We start from the raw sequence: 16,422 nt of genomic DNA on the forward strand, positions 1-16,422 counted from the left end.
AGGACAAAAGAAAGTTCTCCCATCTGAGCATGTTGCACGGCACAGATATTACTTTGATCTGACTTTTTCCAGGCTTGCTTCTGTCAGCATCCTTCAAATTAGCAGAAGTGCAGCAGTTTGTGAAAGAAACGTGGGCCTGTAATGCCTCTCTCCAGTTTGGGAATGGCTTAAGAAGTTAGCTCCAGATGTGGGTCTTGAGGCTTCCTGGTGTGTCAGTGGTTTGAAGGTTGACCTGCAGTGCCAGCAGTGCTCCTGCACCGTGGCTTGTGCAGGGGCTCTTCTAGCACCTGCCCGCACCATCCACAGTGATGCTTTTAGATGTCATTAGGCGCCTACTGTGTCCTGCTTGCAGGTACAGCCCCCCAGTGACATTGACTTTCTTTCCAGAACCCATTTACTTTAAATGTAAAAGCACAGATGATTTTCTTTCCATTTTTCTCCATTGGAGCTTAACTTTTGACAGAGCTGCCTGCCCTGGTGCAGACTGACTGTGCTGCTGTAGGTCTCGACTTTACTTAGAAAGTACAGGTAATTCTCTAGTCAGTGCTTATTCTCTATCAAAAGCTAACAAGCTCCATTTCAGCTTCACCAGGTTCCTGCTTTCCCCAGAAGCCTGGAGAGATCCCTAAATTTCACAGAGTGCTTGGAGATAAATGAGTGTGAGTTCAGGCAAAATGAAGTAGTTCCAAAGCAGCATTTTTTCTTCCTAAGTATTATGTACAGCATCTCCTGTTTATCGAAAGTGGTTAGACCACAGGCAGATCCTTGGTATGGCATAGCTAAAGAACCCTTCTATGATTCCCTCTTGGCCACCTAGTGTGACTGGAGAAGCTGGGGACAGCAGATGGTCTTCAGAATTGCAGTTTTTCCAAGTCCCACACAGATGTTTGTTGTCTCAGTTCAAGGGATATGAGCTAAACCTTTTTGAACTGTGTAGGGCTAAACACTGTTTAGGAAGGGGAGTTACTTAATATTTACAGAAACATCTTTCAGATGAATTAACAAATGAAGATATTTTGATACAAAGTGATGCAGCTTTAATTGAGCTCATGGCAAGGAACTGGTGGGCACTGCAGAGTGAGGTGAGGACAGAGCTGGTACTCAGCCACCCAGTGGTACAGAGGACTGTAATGGGAGCAATTGGCCAAAGCTACATCAAGAAAAAACATTCAGACAATGTGATGGTAGTTACACATGGAACTGGGAAATTATTGTGTTGCTCCTCATTTTCTTTTCTTTCTTGTTTCCATTAAAAACTTAAAAGATATTGAAATGTATTAGAAGGAATTCAGCACATGGGTGGCTTACTCAGATAAATACTTAGTCCCAGAACTTTTTAGTGAACCTCAAGGTGCTTCAAGGGTTTACTTATTTTAGACTAAGCACATTAAAAATAACCAAAACAAAAAAAAACAAGCCAGTCGCACCCCTGTCTGTCAGAGCAATTGTTGATTGTACATGTACAATTCTGTGAAGTAAATCTTGGATCTTCTTGGAGCTGTGCAAGTGCCAAATAGTAGCCTGTATTAATGCCTTGATGATTCCGTTGATACTGACATCATTGCCTAATTCATAGAATCATAGGATAGTTAGGGTTGGAAAGAACCTTAAGATCATCAACTTCCAAGTGCCCTGACGTGGACATGGACACCTCACGCTAAACCATGTCACCCAGGGCTGGCTCTGTCCAGTCTGGACTTGAACACCGCCAGGGATGGAGCGAGCATTCACAGCTTCCTTGAGCAACCCATTCCAGTGCCTCACCACCCTAACAGTAAAGAATTTCTTCCTTATATCCAATCTAAACTCCCCCTGTTTAAGTTTTAACCCGTTACCCCTTGTCCTATCACTATAGTCCCTAATGAAGGGTCCCTCCCCAGCATCCTTAAAGGCCTCCTTCAGATACTGGAAGGCCGCTATGAGGTCTCCACAACTGAAATTATTTTTAAATCAGTGAGTGCTGAGCATCTCCAGCAGCTTTGAGGAGGTGAACCTGTGCAACAACAGAGTCTGACATGAGGCAGTTCCTTTCAGTTAGATACGACAGGTTTTCAGTGTACAAAACCAGAGAAAAACTAGGCAGTAAAAGCATAAAATTCTAGTGTTAAATTGGAATAAATCCTTTTCAAATTGTGAACCATGTTTGAGTATTGCTTCCTATGCAGAATTACTGTTGACTGCATGGTTTCTGCTTTCAGGTTTCTGTTCCAAGAGATGACCAAACCCAGCCTGCAAGAAGCATGTTAATTATTTACACTTTCTAACCCCAGCAGAGTGATTAGTTTGTGGTGAAATATTATACTAATAGCTGTGCTTTGTTTTTCATTCAGAGATCTCAATGAACTAAACAAACACTGAATTAACTCTTGCTACATGGAGCATGAAGTAGAGATTAATTTTTAATGCAATTCAATTTAAAGATTAAGTTAAACTGAAAGGAAAGGTCTACAGAGTTGTTAGTTGGCTTGCTGTTCCAGTGCTCCGGCTATTCTTTTCCGACTCCGGCTCATGCAGAAACTGCAAGGGTGTACACACACTGGATGGTTTTGTCAGCTGTCAGTTATATATTTATGCTGAAGTCATACTGGTGCTTTTTCCCTGTGGTAGTTACTCAGTTTTATTAAATCGAGATATATCCATTAAATAAAGGTAGGCAACATCAGAGCAAATTTTCAGAGCCTCTGAGCAAGACCAAATGCCGTCAGTTTCAACTAGACTTAGGAGAGTTTGTCAACAGTGGAAAACCAACTGTTAAGTACAGGACACCCAAAAGTCATAGCGCCTAAATTCAATCTGTGGGAGTTCTGTTGCTTGAAGTTACACAAGAATTTGGAGTAGGCGAATGTAACAAACCATGCTGTCTTGAAAACCTCGGAAAATAGACACGTGTTTGAAAATTCTAATAGAAATATAGAAATTCTAACTTAATGCTGAGGAACCCTGAAGTTGCGTGAAGCCATTTAAAAATAATTTGCTACTTTTCTTACAGCTATAATCTTTGAGTCTGATCTTTATATATAGTCAAAACGTAATTTTAATAACGTGGTCTTTTAATTTCAGATTTTGTACAGCCATGCCATCCATGCTTCAGGGTTCTTCATTGCTTTTTTTATTTCACTCGTACTGACATGTGCTGTCTTTTTCATCATTTACCGAACCCAAATATTAAAATGGAGTTTCCGCAGTAAAAACCAGGTAAGTCATACTGTCCATAATTCTCTTTAAACTTTTTGTTGATTATATCTGATGGTATAATTTGCCAACTAATACAGATAGTCTAAAGACTTTTTAAAGATAAATAAAAAGCCACCAAGTGATGGATTGCATGTGCAGGTAATACAATCTCTACAACCTCTAATGTTTAGCACAATCAGATTTAGAGGGAGTGTAAGAATGATAATCTGATCAAAAGAACTGCTGTCAGTACCTGGATGTTAGCTTCAGACTGGAGGGCAATTAGCCTTTGTCTGTTAGTTTCCTTTCATATTCCTCTCTTCGTCCTCTCTATCCCTCAAAGTGAGAAGCGGGATGTCTGTAAGTTATAAGCATTTGCTGAGGGAGCAGACCACTTACCTTGAACACAGGAGACTTGTTCCAGATTGTATTTCTGATTATCAGGAATAGGGATTTGAATTTAGGTTCTTTGGATGTGCTTTAATTTCATGGAGTGACTGGACAAAACAGTTGGATTCTGGGGATGAAGCATTTTCAGTGCTCTTTATCCAGGCTGTGCCAGATTGTACATACTGAGACAGAGAGAGAAAATAAAAATCTGATAAATATTCATCAAGTTGATCCAAGTTCCACCCTATGCTTCTATTAATTGTTTATGTATTTATGTAAAGTGCAGCAGCTTCAATGGGAGAGAGCTAGAGCCGTCAGTCAGAATATCACAGTGATTAGAGCAGACCTCTAAGAGACACGTATTCAGATGTTTGAGTCCCTTCTCTGCACGGACCATGCTGGATCTCCCATCCCCCTGGACTGACCAGAGGAGCTCATAAATCACTTCCAGCCTTATTTTCTGTGATTGAAAATTACTCCCTGAACAACTTTTAGGTCTGGAAAAAATATTCCTTTAAATGAAAAGGTCATGCCTTGTTTCTTTTTACAGAAAAAGCTGTGATAATGAAATAATGAAAAAGGGTCAGTTTGGTCCAAGAATCAAATATTTATAGTGGGGTTTTGTATGGTAATTTTATTAGCCTTTAGTCTCAGTGGAGTCTCCGAACCACAAACTTGAGTCACTTCCATCATTCATAGGATTAATTTACCATAGTTTACCTCATGATGCTGTAATCTTGCCATATATAATTTGTGTAAGTTTAAAACAATTGGCCTAGAAAGTTTATAGTAGAAGATAACCTCCTAGAAGGCTTTCACAAGTCTACTGAAGTCAGTGCAGAGTCTTCTGTCTTCTCCGTTCATGTCTTCATATGTACTCCAGTTATATACAAAAAGTTCAGCTTGAAACAAAGTAGTATATTTGATTTCAGATACGTATCTGAATTGTGTATCTCTCTGTAGCCTCTACAGCCGTACAGTTTGTACAGATAAGTAGGAACCTTCTCACCCAGAGTTAACTGCAATAAAATCAGATGAGATATTCAGTGTAAATTGTTAATTTTTATTTTTTAGGAGATGCAGCATGAACTCATCCAGAATCACAAACTGGAGCATTCTCAGTTTAATTCAGGTGATCTCTTTAGTGAAGATATAATTATGAACGACCAAATCATCAATATTCTGTCCTTTGAAGAACCTGGAAACATGCTTCAGGCTTTAGAAGAGTAAGAATTTACTGCTTTTACATCACATTTGTTATCAACCAAACCTTTGAATGTGTTTTCAGTATCTGCCGTTTAATTTTTTATGCGTAAAAACCTTAGGGTTTTGTACTGTATTAAATAGCCATCTGTGGGAACTGAAAATCATATTTCATACTGCTTCCACTGTAGAGGTCACAACTCCATCTAGGCCCTAGGCATGCAAGTTTTCCAGTCCAAATTAACGTCTAGGTTTGCCTCTTTATGGTTCACTAAGGGAAACTTTTCGTTGTACAAGAAAATGTTGGAAGGGTGCATTATGCTATTGTTGAACACATTCTGCTTTCAAAAGCCTGGCTTTTGTCCTGAAAAAGAGAGCCCCTGCTGGGTGCCAGCATAGCTGTTTAGCAGCGTATTCTCTCAACACTTGGATCAGAGTCTAAGGAATGACAGTTTATAGAGCTGCCAGAAAGAAACCACATAGCTGCAATTGGAGTGATTACTGGGTAGAGCAGGGAAACTCTCCTGATGTTGTTGAAAGGCCAGTCAGGGCTGTTTGACAGAAACGTGCCGCTGTTAAAGGTCATCTGTTTGTCAGCTGAATTTGATTAAAAGGTCTGATGTGAGGACAGAGATTGTTTGTTCAGTCTCACCATTAGCTCCTGCCAAGACAGGTTACAGGCAGTATTATGCAACTATAAATTCCATAGAAGCTGAAAAGGAGAGGTTACAGGAACCATGGAAGTAATCTTTCTTGAAGAGTAACAGCATTATCATTATTTCATAATTGGGATACTTATCTCCGTAAATTGCATATTGGTCTTTGCTTTTGTAACTATATAGCAGCTCAGGCTTTGAGAAGATTTATCCTGAAAATCATTATGTGAATATGAAGAAGAGGTTTAGATATTTTTTAAAGTAACTTTATTATTAATTTATTTTAGGGATAGCAAATGTCTAGCTAGTTCAAGGGGAAAGAAAAGTCAAAAAAGCTGTACTTTTCAGATACGATTTACAAAGGTAAATATTCTTGCAAACCTTTGGATTGGATTATTTTCGTAACTGGATTATTTCCAAACCATAAACCAGGATTCATTTGTTAGTTTGAGTATGTATCCAGAGGCTAAATATTTTTAATATTCTTATGCAGTTAGCACAAATATCTTCTGCTTCTTTCCCTATGGTTTCTGTTTTCTCTACCTCTAAGTAGATAGAGCATTGCAGTGAATAACATAAAAGCCCATTAGCAGTCACTAACCTCCTTCATCTTCAGAGTTAGCTTTTCCCTCTTGCAGGATGAGGATAGTAGACGGTCCACAAAGGTAGCCGGAGTTACAGTCATTCCTGCTATGAGAGGTGATTGAAAGGGTGATAGACATTACTGTGAAGGGCTCAAATCAGTCTCTAACTGTTAGCAATGGGTGCTTCCCAATCCCTATTTAGATTATCCCAATTCTTCACATTTCTTGTAGTTTTAAAATGGACCTTCTGATTCATTTTATACTAGGTGAAACACAGATGTGGTTACCATGTTTTCTTCTATTCTTTCCCTCTTTTTGTTTGTGCTTATTGAATATGTGTTTTCAATTACTACAAACCTGTTTCTCTCCTCTCTTACTGGTGGTGCAGTTTGACTGAGTGAGGATCTCTGCAATGTGAACTTCTTGCCGTGAGTTCCCTTTTTTATTCGGAGGTGAAAAAGGGCACTTCTAGGGTATGATTATTCTCATCCCAAAGTAGACTTCCAAAAATTGCTCATATGGCTTGTGTGCCCACTGACCCTAAAGCCTGGTGCCTGCGCTGATTAGCTCAGCTGTAGGGATCTGGAGGTGGGTGAGATGCATCCCGTTCTTGTGGGCTGGTTGGTCAAAAAGGCGGCACAGCATTACTTTAATGCTTGTAGATACATGCAGCATTGTTTCTGCTTTCTTCAGTAGCTGTAATACAACCCTTTTTTTATCTCTCATTGTTAACACTTTGATATTTAACTTAGGACACTTTCTGATACTGTAATGTTGGTTCCTTATTCATTCTGCAAGTTAGGACAAAGCGGTGCCGATCTGTATTCCTTAAAGGTTTCATTTTAGTCTTGTACTTCATAAACTGTTGTACATTATCCTGGTTTTTAGTTGATTCCAAAGACAAAGATCAAATACTGTACCACTGCCTTAGGAGCATTTATGAGCAATCTAGGCTGAAACCAGAATAGGATGATTCTTCTTTGAATTACCTGCTTTAGAGATAGTGATTTGTAAAACATAAGAAAGATGCTGCATTTGTAATTTATTAATGGATAATTGCAGTAAATTTGAATGGATTCTGTGCTTCAATTAAATGTTGTAATTTTACTAATTGTGGACACACTCAGTTTTTCAACAATGTTGCATTTTGTTTTGTTACATTTAGTTTCACTCAATAGAATAGTTGGGTTTTCTGTAAGGAGCTGTGAAATGAGGTTTGTATTGTCTCACAGGAGTGGTAGTTATACTGAGGATGAGAACCAGGCTTTTACTTTGAGCATTATTTTTATAAGTATACCAATATAAATTCTAGCATCATAATCATGGTTCTTATTATTTGGGGAGGCAAAAGTATAGGAGCTTTTGTCAGAGAGCTTTGAATACTTCGGCATTTTCAACCAACATCTTGCTTGTACACTAGTTTGGTAATTCCTTCTGCATGTATTGGTGCAGCTGTGTGTCATTTTCTGTACATGGCATACTTATAAGCCTGCAAACATAATATAATATATCCTTTTTAAATTTCACTGTGATAGTAAACATGTTTGGGATCATTCTGGTGCTTTGTTCTTTGGTCCAGACACAAATGAGAAAATTACTCAGAAAAGTATGAGCCACAGGATTTTTTTGTGCTCTTTACAACATAAAGCTATGTTAATAGTTAATGTCTTTTACAAAGTGACAGTGCCAAATTGTTTAGCAAATACATTAGGAGCATGTGTTCAATATTTATGGACAGGGACATCTTTGTAGTGTAGACAGTTTGCAACATCAGGAGGATTGGCTAAAGAACAAAACATACTTTTAATATTTCATAAGGAAGCTTCTTAGTTACTCATTTTGTGAGTTTAGTCTTAATAAGTCATATCTTTGATGTACATTATGCAGCAAAATAGCTTGGCTTTTATTCTCAGTAGGTTCCTTAATGTGTATATTCCTGAATGTTCTTCATTGGCAATGAATCCTAATGAGGAGAAGCTATATGGTTTGAATTTTGACATGCGCCCTAGATGATGTTCCAAAATGTTGTGGGTCCCTTTTTCTATATGTCTAGAACAGAATATGAAGAGAGATGAGCAGCTGGGATTTATGTCCAATGTGATGAAGTCTGATCATGCTCGTAGTCTCAGAAGATAGTTGTTAAATGCAACTTAATTTCTTTAAACAACTTTCCATTACAACTTTTATTTTTAATCTTCATTTTTTATATAGCTATGCTTCCTTGAGTTTGTCAAAGCTCTAGGTGAACTTGAAATTGCTTGCTGATACACAGTACATACTGCCAATTATATTAGGAAATCACTGAGTAATATGTATGCATCACAGCTGATTTATAGTAGAGGACATTGAGGCCAATGTACTAGAGAACAGGATCAAACTGTCTCCAGAGAGCCTTGACAGAAAAGTCAAAAACAATTTACTACCATATTAGAAGGTCACTTTTTACTTCTAAATGTAAATTTCTTCCTCTACATCTCAATTTAATTTTCTAAGAGCAAATGTGTTGTTTTTTTTTTTTAACCCTGAATTTAGATTAGAAGTATGAATAAAAGATCACATTGTTACAGCAGCTAGACTTGACTGTTCCTACATAGAAAATGGTGAGAAATAGTTACATTGTTAGTACAAGAAAGCGGTTGAGGTGATAAATTTCTGTATGTCATAACTTCTAAAAAGTATGATCAAAATTCTAGAATTTCTGAAGGGAGGGTATATTCATTTCTCTGTTTTCATGCAATGTGTGCAATGCAGAAATACGATAATCACATGGATATGACAGTAAGATGCAGTGAATACACATGGAATAAACACAACATTTGTAGGTCTGTATTATGAGTGCTCTTATAAGAATTATAAGTGGCAAGTGCATAAACTGTGTATTTTTTTTCCCATCATAGAAGCTCAAATGCTTAATAGGTAATAGGAGTTCATAATAGGGGAACTGAAGAAAACAAGTCCTTTGAAATTAATGAATACATAACTTTTTTTCATCCCCCCAAAATAGCGTGTTTCTTTGACATTGGCAAAGCGAAGAAATAGTGTTCAGCGTTATATGGGTCATTACTTCTGTCCACCCAGAACAATTTATCGCATTCAGAAAACAGTCTGCTTTTGAGAGTAGTGCTGTTATTGATGTTTTACTCCATATCAGTTTGAAAGAAGATTGATAGGTCCTACCGTTTCTGTCATATGAATACTCACCCTGTCTGAACAGATCAGAAGGATCTCAGTAGATCACAGCAAAGATGGAACCTGCTCAGGCATTAATGCATGATGCATATAGCCATATTTATTTATGCTTTTGTTATTATGCAGGCTGAAGTTGGTGCTTTTTAAAACAATGGTAAAATGTGTTATGACTTCACTGAAGGCAGGACTGGAGTATGTTTACCTCTTTTTGCATACTATTTTTTCAGTGAAATAATATTTTCTGAGCTCTGTGGCAACAGCTCTGTTGTAGCTACCTGTGGTTTTTAAATTGATTTGCTGAAGATCACTGATTTATCAGGTTTCAAACTTTCTGCAATCAAAGCAGAGATTCTCAGTCTCTTAAATACAGGATTTTTCAAATGTTTTTTAAACAGATTAATTTAGGAATTGAGATAACTTTACTCTCTTTATGTTGCTGTGGAGAGTTTAAGGAATTTGATGTGAAACTGCTGCCAAATCAAGTGCTTACATATTTTTTCTGAAGAGTTACTGGTCTCTTAGGTCAATTTTTTTCCAGTTTGTTTTTTTTTTCTCTTTTTTGGCTATATATCATAAGAATCCTATTTCTGGTTTTGTCATCATTCTGAGTTTTTCTGGAAGTCTTAAATTAACCTGTGACTCATTCATGTGAAAGCATCCTTAGAGAATTGTCATTTACCTTTCTTAGCAATTTTATTTACTGACAAGATTTCTTGTAGTATCTGTAGGTTCATGTTGGAGTTACACTGAGTTTATGCTCAGCTGTGTAAGCGTCACAGGACAGATGAATGAACTCCCCCAGTTGAGAGCTGGCTGCAGGCTGGTCCAGCTACTGGTGTAGCACAGAGAATCTTTAGACCTCTTCTAACACAGGGTCATGCACCCAGCCTGGCAGGGCAGAGAGCAGGGGAAAACAACGCGCCCTGCTCCAGCTCAGGAAAGCTGAAGAACTAGGTTTTGGGCAGTTGGTGGCCGTTCAGACTTCATGCCATAATCTCTGCTTCTGCTTTAGCACAGTTTGTCTCCTGCAAATGTTTGTGTCTGGTTGTAATGCAACCTATGTAAATCCCTGCCTTGAAGTGTTTCCAGTCTCTATTGTCACGGGACCCAGTGGGAGAGAGGATGGAAAGTGGAGGAGAGAAAAAAGGAGGGAGAAGCTGAAGGGAGGAAACCACAGCACTGCACACAGGGTCCACATTGTCATGGTACTTCAAACCAAACCCAACCCAACCAAAACCAAAAATAATCAAAAAACCTAAACCAAAAACAACATCAAAACAACCCAAAAAAAACAGGAAAAAAACCCCAAACATAAAACACAAAACACAGCCTAAGTTACTGATACTGTATTACTAATCCCTCAGTAAATGGATGATTTAGGAAACAAACCACATCTGCAGCTGAAGACCCTTGATGCCCATTGTACTTCAGTTGGCTTTCATTGCTTATCCCTGCCTGACCGTCTCACCAGCTTCACTTCTCTGAAGTATGACAAGGCGACATGGACCTTAACACTTCTTTCCTCATTGCAGCTGTCCCACTGCCACTGTGCCCATGGGTGCAGGAGATGTGCTACTTTGGCTCAGGTGGTAGCAGTGGCTGCCACCGACTGGGGGTGGTTGTAATGTTTGTCTCTCCTTCCCTGTCTGCCTTCCTCTCTGCAGCAGGAGTTGGTGCAGCTGCTGTGCCAGGGTGCTCTGAGTCACTGCTGCAGCAAGGCATCCAGGACACTGGAGAGAAACCATCCACAAATGACCCTAAGCTACATGCTTTTTGGAAGTGTTGTGTATCATGAAGGGATGCTTTGGCAGAAACTGCTACCACTGGGCTCCAGTCTCCTCTGGATGCTGTTGTAATATGTATGCTACTAATTGGCTACCGTTTGAAGATGAGAGCTAAGTCTTCTGAAACACAGGTTTTCCTGTTTTGGTGAGGAAATGTCACTGAAGGGGAGTTTGCTTGATGTTTCTCTCCTCTGTAGACTTCACAGAGTTGTTTCACAGTAGTTTATTATCTCTGTGAACTCTTGAGTTTGTTTGTGTCTCTGTGTCTGAAAGCTTAGTTCATTTTAGGACTGTTAAATTCAGGAGCTATTAATTTTCCTATTCAAAAATTCTCTCTGCAAGCCTCTAATTTGAATAATAGAACTTAAAGACACAATTATTTTGTAGTTCATGAGAGGTTTCCTTTTTTGTGGTGTTTTTTTTTTTTTTTAATTAACTATAGCTGTATCTTTCCTGACCTTAGCTGCTTTCCTGTATTCTTTTATTAGGTCTGTGAAGGACATCAGATGCTCAGGCATTCTCTCTGCTTCTGTTTTTGGCATCTGGGATTCTCCCCTCCCAGATCTTCTCTGACAGATCTGTAAATCCTTTTCCTCTTCAAGTGAGTGAAATATCTTTACAGTTGCTGTTTGCAGTTTCATTTTCTACATGTCTGTTCACCTTTCCTCTCCCCATACTTTTGTACCACATAACTTCTGTACTGTCCTCAGCCTTTCTCTGTCTGCTTTGCCCAACAGAAGCTTTCATCTTTTTCATCAATAGTTTGCCATCTGCTGCCTGTACTTCATTGACTTATATTTCTATTGTGCTGAATTTGCTCAGGGAGAGATGCAAGACCTTTTAAACATGAATTGCTGTAACAAGCAGAGTGCAGAGCATTTAAAGCAACTTATTAGATCTACTGTGGTTTGAGGAGGCACAGTGTCAGGTTAGGATTTTTTTTTCCAGGTGTCACAAAACATTGCACGTTTAATCTAGATGATTGTAAGCATTGTTCTTCTGGTGAATTTATGTCTGAAAGCATTTGGTTTATTATATGTCCAGGGTTGCAGTTTGTACTGACTGTTGGTGCTCCAAGACTGTATTGATGCAGCTTGTTAAGGCTGCCCTCAACCCCTCATTTGGAGTAAAAACCTGAAGCAAGGCTCCTGGAGGATGTGATGAGCTTGTCTCACTCCACTGGCTGCTGGGTGGAGAAGGCAGAACAGAAGCAAAGCACATCATGTGGAAGGCAGATTTATAATTTTTGCAGACACAACCTTTCTTCAGCTGAGAAAAGGTAATGGTCTGGCTGCTGTCTTCCAGGATGTGACCTGGGAGAGCTGTAATTATTTTTTCTCCTTGCTACAACCCTTGGATTGGTGGAACAGTTCACATGCTGCTTCTGCTTCATTGCCTTCTTCACAGATGTGCTGAGCGTGGGATTTGCAGATTGAATACACCTCAGATCTTAACAGCCTCATCACTCACTTGCTGACACATCAGCATCAGTTGAACTGCACCTATTGCTCCTTCTGTATTTGGCATCATGATCTTGGGGAGTGGAGTTAATTTGGTACCATATTTCTCTCTATGGGTGAGAAAGAACATGGCAATCTTGTTCAAAATGAAATCAGGTCTAGTCTGTAATGACTTGCAGGGAATAGCAAGATGGTGTGGGAAGCCTGAGGTAAAGATAACAATAGGAAATGTGATGGTGTTTGGTTTTGGCTTTCATTCTTGGGATCACTACTGAAGAAGACTGGAAAAGTAACAAGCAGGGGAGTGGGTAAGGAATGGCTTAATCTCTTTTCAAAGCATGCTGAAAAATACCCTGCATGTGTGATAAGAAATAAATGTTGTGTTACAAGCTATGTATCAACGTGGTGGAACTGGAGACTGGAGAAAGATGAGGAATTCAGCCTTTCACACCTCAGTAAGAAAAGGTTTGTAGTTGCTGTGACCACCATCAATCAGTGCACGCATGAAGAACAGAAAAATAATGACTGAAGAGCTTGTTATTCTAGCAAAGAGAGCTAGAAGTTGGAACTATTCAAATTCAAGCTGAGGATAAGGTGATCATTTTTAGGTCTTAAAGGAATTACCAAGTGGAACAATTAATTAAAGTGTTGTTTAGTTCTCTATTAGGGGATGCTTGAAAACCAAGATGAGATGTTTCTCACAAAAGATATGCTTCAATTAAATCAGAGCTACTAGACTTGAAGCAGGAATTTAAATAGTAAACCCAGAGGCTTGGTTTTTACAGGCTAATAATGAATTAGTGAATCTATGAAAGGGAGCCTGCTACCACTGCCTGACAGTTGTTAGAGGAACATTCATAAAGCATAAAAGCTCCTTTTTCCAGATCCCTGTTTTTATTTAAGTGCATTTGCACAGAACTGAAACACTTTTTTGAAGTTAGTTGTAACAAGTAAACAGCTTAGTACTAACTGGCTGTGCCAGCAAAAGGCCTAGAACTTCTGTAAACAAAAAGACTTAAAAGAAAATACACATCTGCACCACCCATTTGAAGTGGTTGTTGTGCTGTTTCAGCACCCTGTTCCCTTGATCCTGCCATCATCACCTGTCTTATGGGGCTGCCCCACTGTCCTGGAGTAAGAGGGACTCTCCCAAAGAAGAGATCAGCGCTCTGGGGGACTTGGCCATGAATATAGTTGAAGGCCACCCAAGAAGGCTGTGTACCTGCAGGTGCACAGAGGAGCTGGAGTGTTTTGTTGTCTTGGGATATTACAGAAAATAATAACTCTCAGAAGATCTTCAAATTACTGCAAAGAATGCTTCAGGCACACAGTATTTCAAACGCAGGGATCTGGCCTCATGCAGCAATGATTCCTGCATCTGTATGGGATGAAAAGCCAGGGGAAATGGGGAAGGATTTGCAGCTGCAACCAGACAGCCCTGCAGCAGATCACCAAGACAAGTGTGGCCTTTGCCAGTGCATTTCAAGGGTTTTGAGAGACTGCAACAGAAAAAGCTAATGTCTCCTAGATACTTCAGGTATTTGAGTCAGTGTAAAAAAAAGAAGTTAATTCTATCCTATTGATTTTTAAATGGAGACAATAGATTTCTTGTGCTTGACTGAGAGGCAGTGATGGTAATATATCACTGATTTACTTTAACTTTATTTGCTTCATAGGGAGAGTTTGACTAAAAGGTGAGGTTTTTATAGATTTGCATGCTTCAAGATAATCCATTCTGAATGTACTATCATTCTGCTGCCTTGCAAATCTTGCCAACATCTTTGCTATGGAGTTGAAATTTATTCTAAGATTTGACTGTGTAACAGAACAAACCAATAATTTAGCTTAACTGAAAAAGAATGGATTTAAGCTCTTAAAAGTGTACTTTGTAGGACACAAATTTATTCCTGTATACTTAATCCACACAGAAGCATACAGTGCTGTGTGTTCATGTAAATAGTGATGCCAGGGTAAAATCCACCTAGTTTTCCAGTGCTGAATTGAGTGCAGAATAGGCACAGCTATAAAATTTACAGTAGTTACATTGTATAAGAAATAAGAATAATTATGATTACGATTTAATTAAAGATAAATGAGAATGTATTCATATGGAACATGCTGTTTATTGCATTTTGTAAAAAACCTTGTATTTCTGTCCGGATTTAATCTCTTCTAGAACTCTGTTAATGAGAGAAAGAGATCACCTATTTTAATTTATTTGTATCAGCACATAATCAAAACACTCCTCTTCCAAGCAGACAAGGGAATACACCAGTGCAGAACACAAGGCATTGCTGCATCAATGTAGATGGGTCAGTGAGTTTAGAACTTTTTTACATAGTCAGTGAAATCTGTAGTCTATTCAGATACTTACTTCCTCTACTTCCCAGCAGGGGTGTGGTGGTTTTAAGTTTGTTTGGTTTCATTTGGTTTCTTTCTGGGAGGTTATTGTTTGCTTTTTGCTGAGGGAATGTTTTGAATTTAAAGAAAACAGAAATGCAGGAATGGACATATTTCCTTAAAGTTGCTGTAGTAGAAATTGGCTCACTGTGCTTTTTAATGAATCATTACCATCATGATTAGTAAGCTCATATGCTGTGGGTGATATTCCCGCACTTCTGTGACTGTCACTCGATTACCCAGTATTGAATGAATCTAGATATGCTTGTTTTCTGAAAGAAATCTCCTATAATCTGCAATTTCAAACAGTTCTGATTACCTTTCTACAGCTTGGAGGTTGCCAGCCTGACACGGGCAGATGCCGATCTGGAGGCATATCGAACGCAGATATGCAAAGAAGTGATTGCTATGATGATGAAGAACATGGTCTTAAGTCACAGCCTCTTTCCTCATGTGGAGAAGAAGATGAGTTCAATTTTCAAAAAGCAGTTTCTTGCAATGGAGAAGGAGATTCAAGAGGAATATGAAAGGAAGATGGTGGCTTTAACGGCTGAGTGTAACCTAGAAACCAGAAAGAAAATGGAGGCTCAGTGCCAAAAAGCTAGAGCTGTAAATGAAGAGGCTGAGGAATTAATGAAGAAAATGAATGAAAAGGTGAACCTGCTACAAAATCAAACGTTTTGCATGATGCATAGTTTTATATAGATGGTTTCTCTTTTAGACTAGAGTGGCTGAGTTGTCCTCTTCTAAGAAAAAAGAGGAAAACTGTTCAATTTAAATGTGTTCAAACATTCAGATGCCATAATTAGGGTAGTTGTTATTGAGAAACTGTTTTTTACTTAACCAGAAAACGAATGTATCTCAAGAGCATCTGTGACACCTGAAAACAAAAGACTGTAATTACCATGATCTTTCTATAGTCACTTGAACCCTTGCAAAGTGGTGTATTTTTATTTACTGTATTTTACTGCAATGGTTCCTAAGAACTCCAGCCAGACACTGTATATAGTATTTTGCACATTCGGAGCAGAACTCTCTGCATCATAAACCTTCCAATCTAGATAAAAAGCCTCCAATATTTATATTCTTATTTTGAAGAAAATGAGAATGTAAGTGCAACCAAAGGTTGATTTCCTTCAAGCTGAAGGCAAGCAAAACCATTTGTATTTTAGGCAGAGCAAGAAGTGGAGTTCTGTTGGAAATAGCTTCTAGATAACAGTGAGATAAATATTTAAGGCAGAGTATGATTCCTAGCAAGATTAGAGTCTCTCTTTAAGTAAAAGCTTAGTGCTTTTATGTGTCACTTTGTCCTGGGTTCAGCAGTAGCAGTCATTTTTCCCCTTCTTGGTAGCTGGTGCAGTGCAATGTTTTGACTTTCAGCTCGGGAACAGAGCTGATAACAAGCGATGTTTTGGTTTGGCCAAGGACTTTGTGAGCCTCATGCTCTGCCAGGGAGGAGGGGAAGCCGGGAGGAAGCAGAGACAGGACACCTGACCCAAACTGACCAAAGAGGTATTCCATACCACAGCACGTCATGCCCAGGATGTAACTGGGAGTTAGCCGGAAGGGCTGGGAGACTGCA

General features: G+C 38.9%; 1 protein-coding gene across 8 annotated transcripts in view; it reads left to right on the forward strand.

Moving 5' to 3' along the window:
• EVC2 (EvC ciliary complex subunit 2) overlaps positions 1–16,422 on the forward strand; it is a 72,922-nt gene that overhangs the window by 19,160 nt on the left and 37,340 nt on the right. For 7 of the 8 annotated variants that reach the window (XR_009968037.1, XM_062636320.1, XM_062636321.1 and 4 more), the window contains 3 exons: positions 3,061–3,195; positions 4,639–4,790; positions 15,170–15,494. Coding sequence is in view for 7 of the 8 variants with exons in the window: in XM_062636320.1 (XP_062492304.1) it covers positions 3,061–3,195; positions 4,639–4,790; positions 15,170–15,494 (612 nt within the window). In the remaining variant the exon portion in view is untranslated. The remainder of the gene's footprint in view (positions 1–3,060; positions 3,196–4,638; positions 4,791–15,169; positions 15,495–16,422) is intronic. The other variant, XM_062636326.1, reaches the window with a different exon arrangement.

Source organism: Pezoporus occidentalis, unplaced genomic scaffold (assembly GCF_034315485.1).
Source record: "Pezoporus occidentalis ecotype Australia unplaced genomic scaffold, CSIRO_AGI_Poc_V1 ctg48, whole genome shotgun sequence".
Lineage (NCBI taxonomy): Eukaryota > Metazoa > Chordata > Aves > Psittaciformes > Psittacidae > Pezoporus > Pezoporus occidentalis.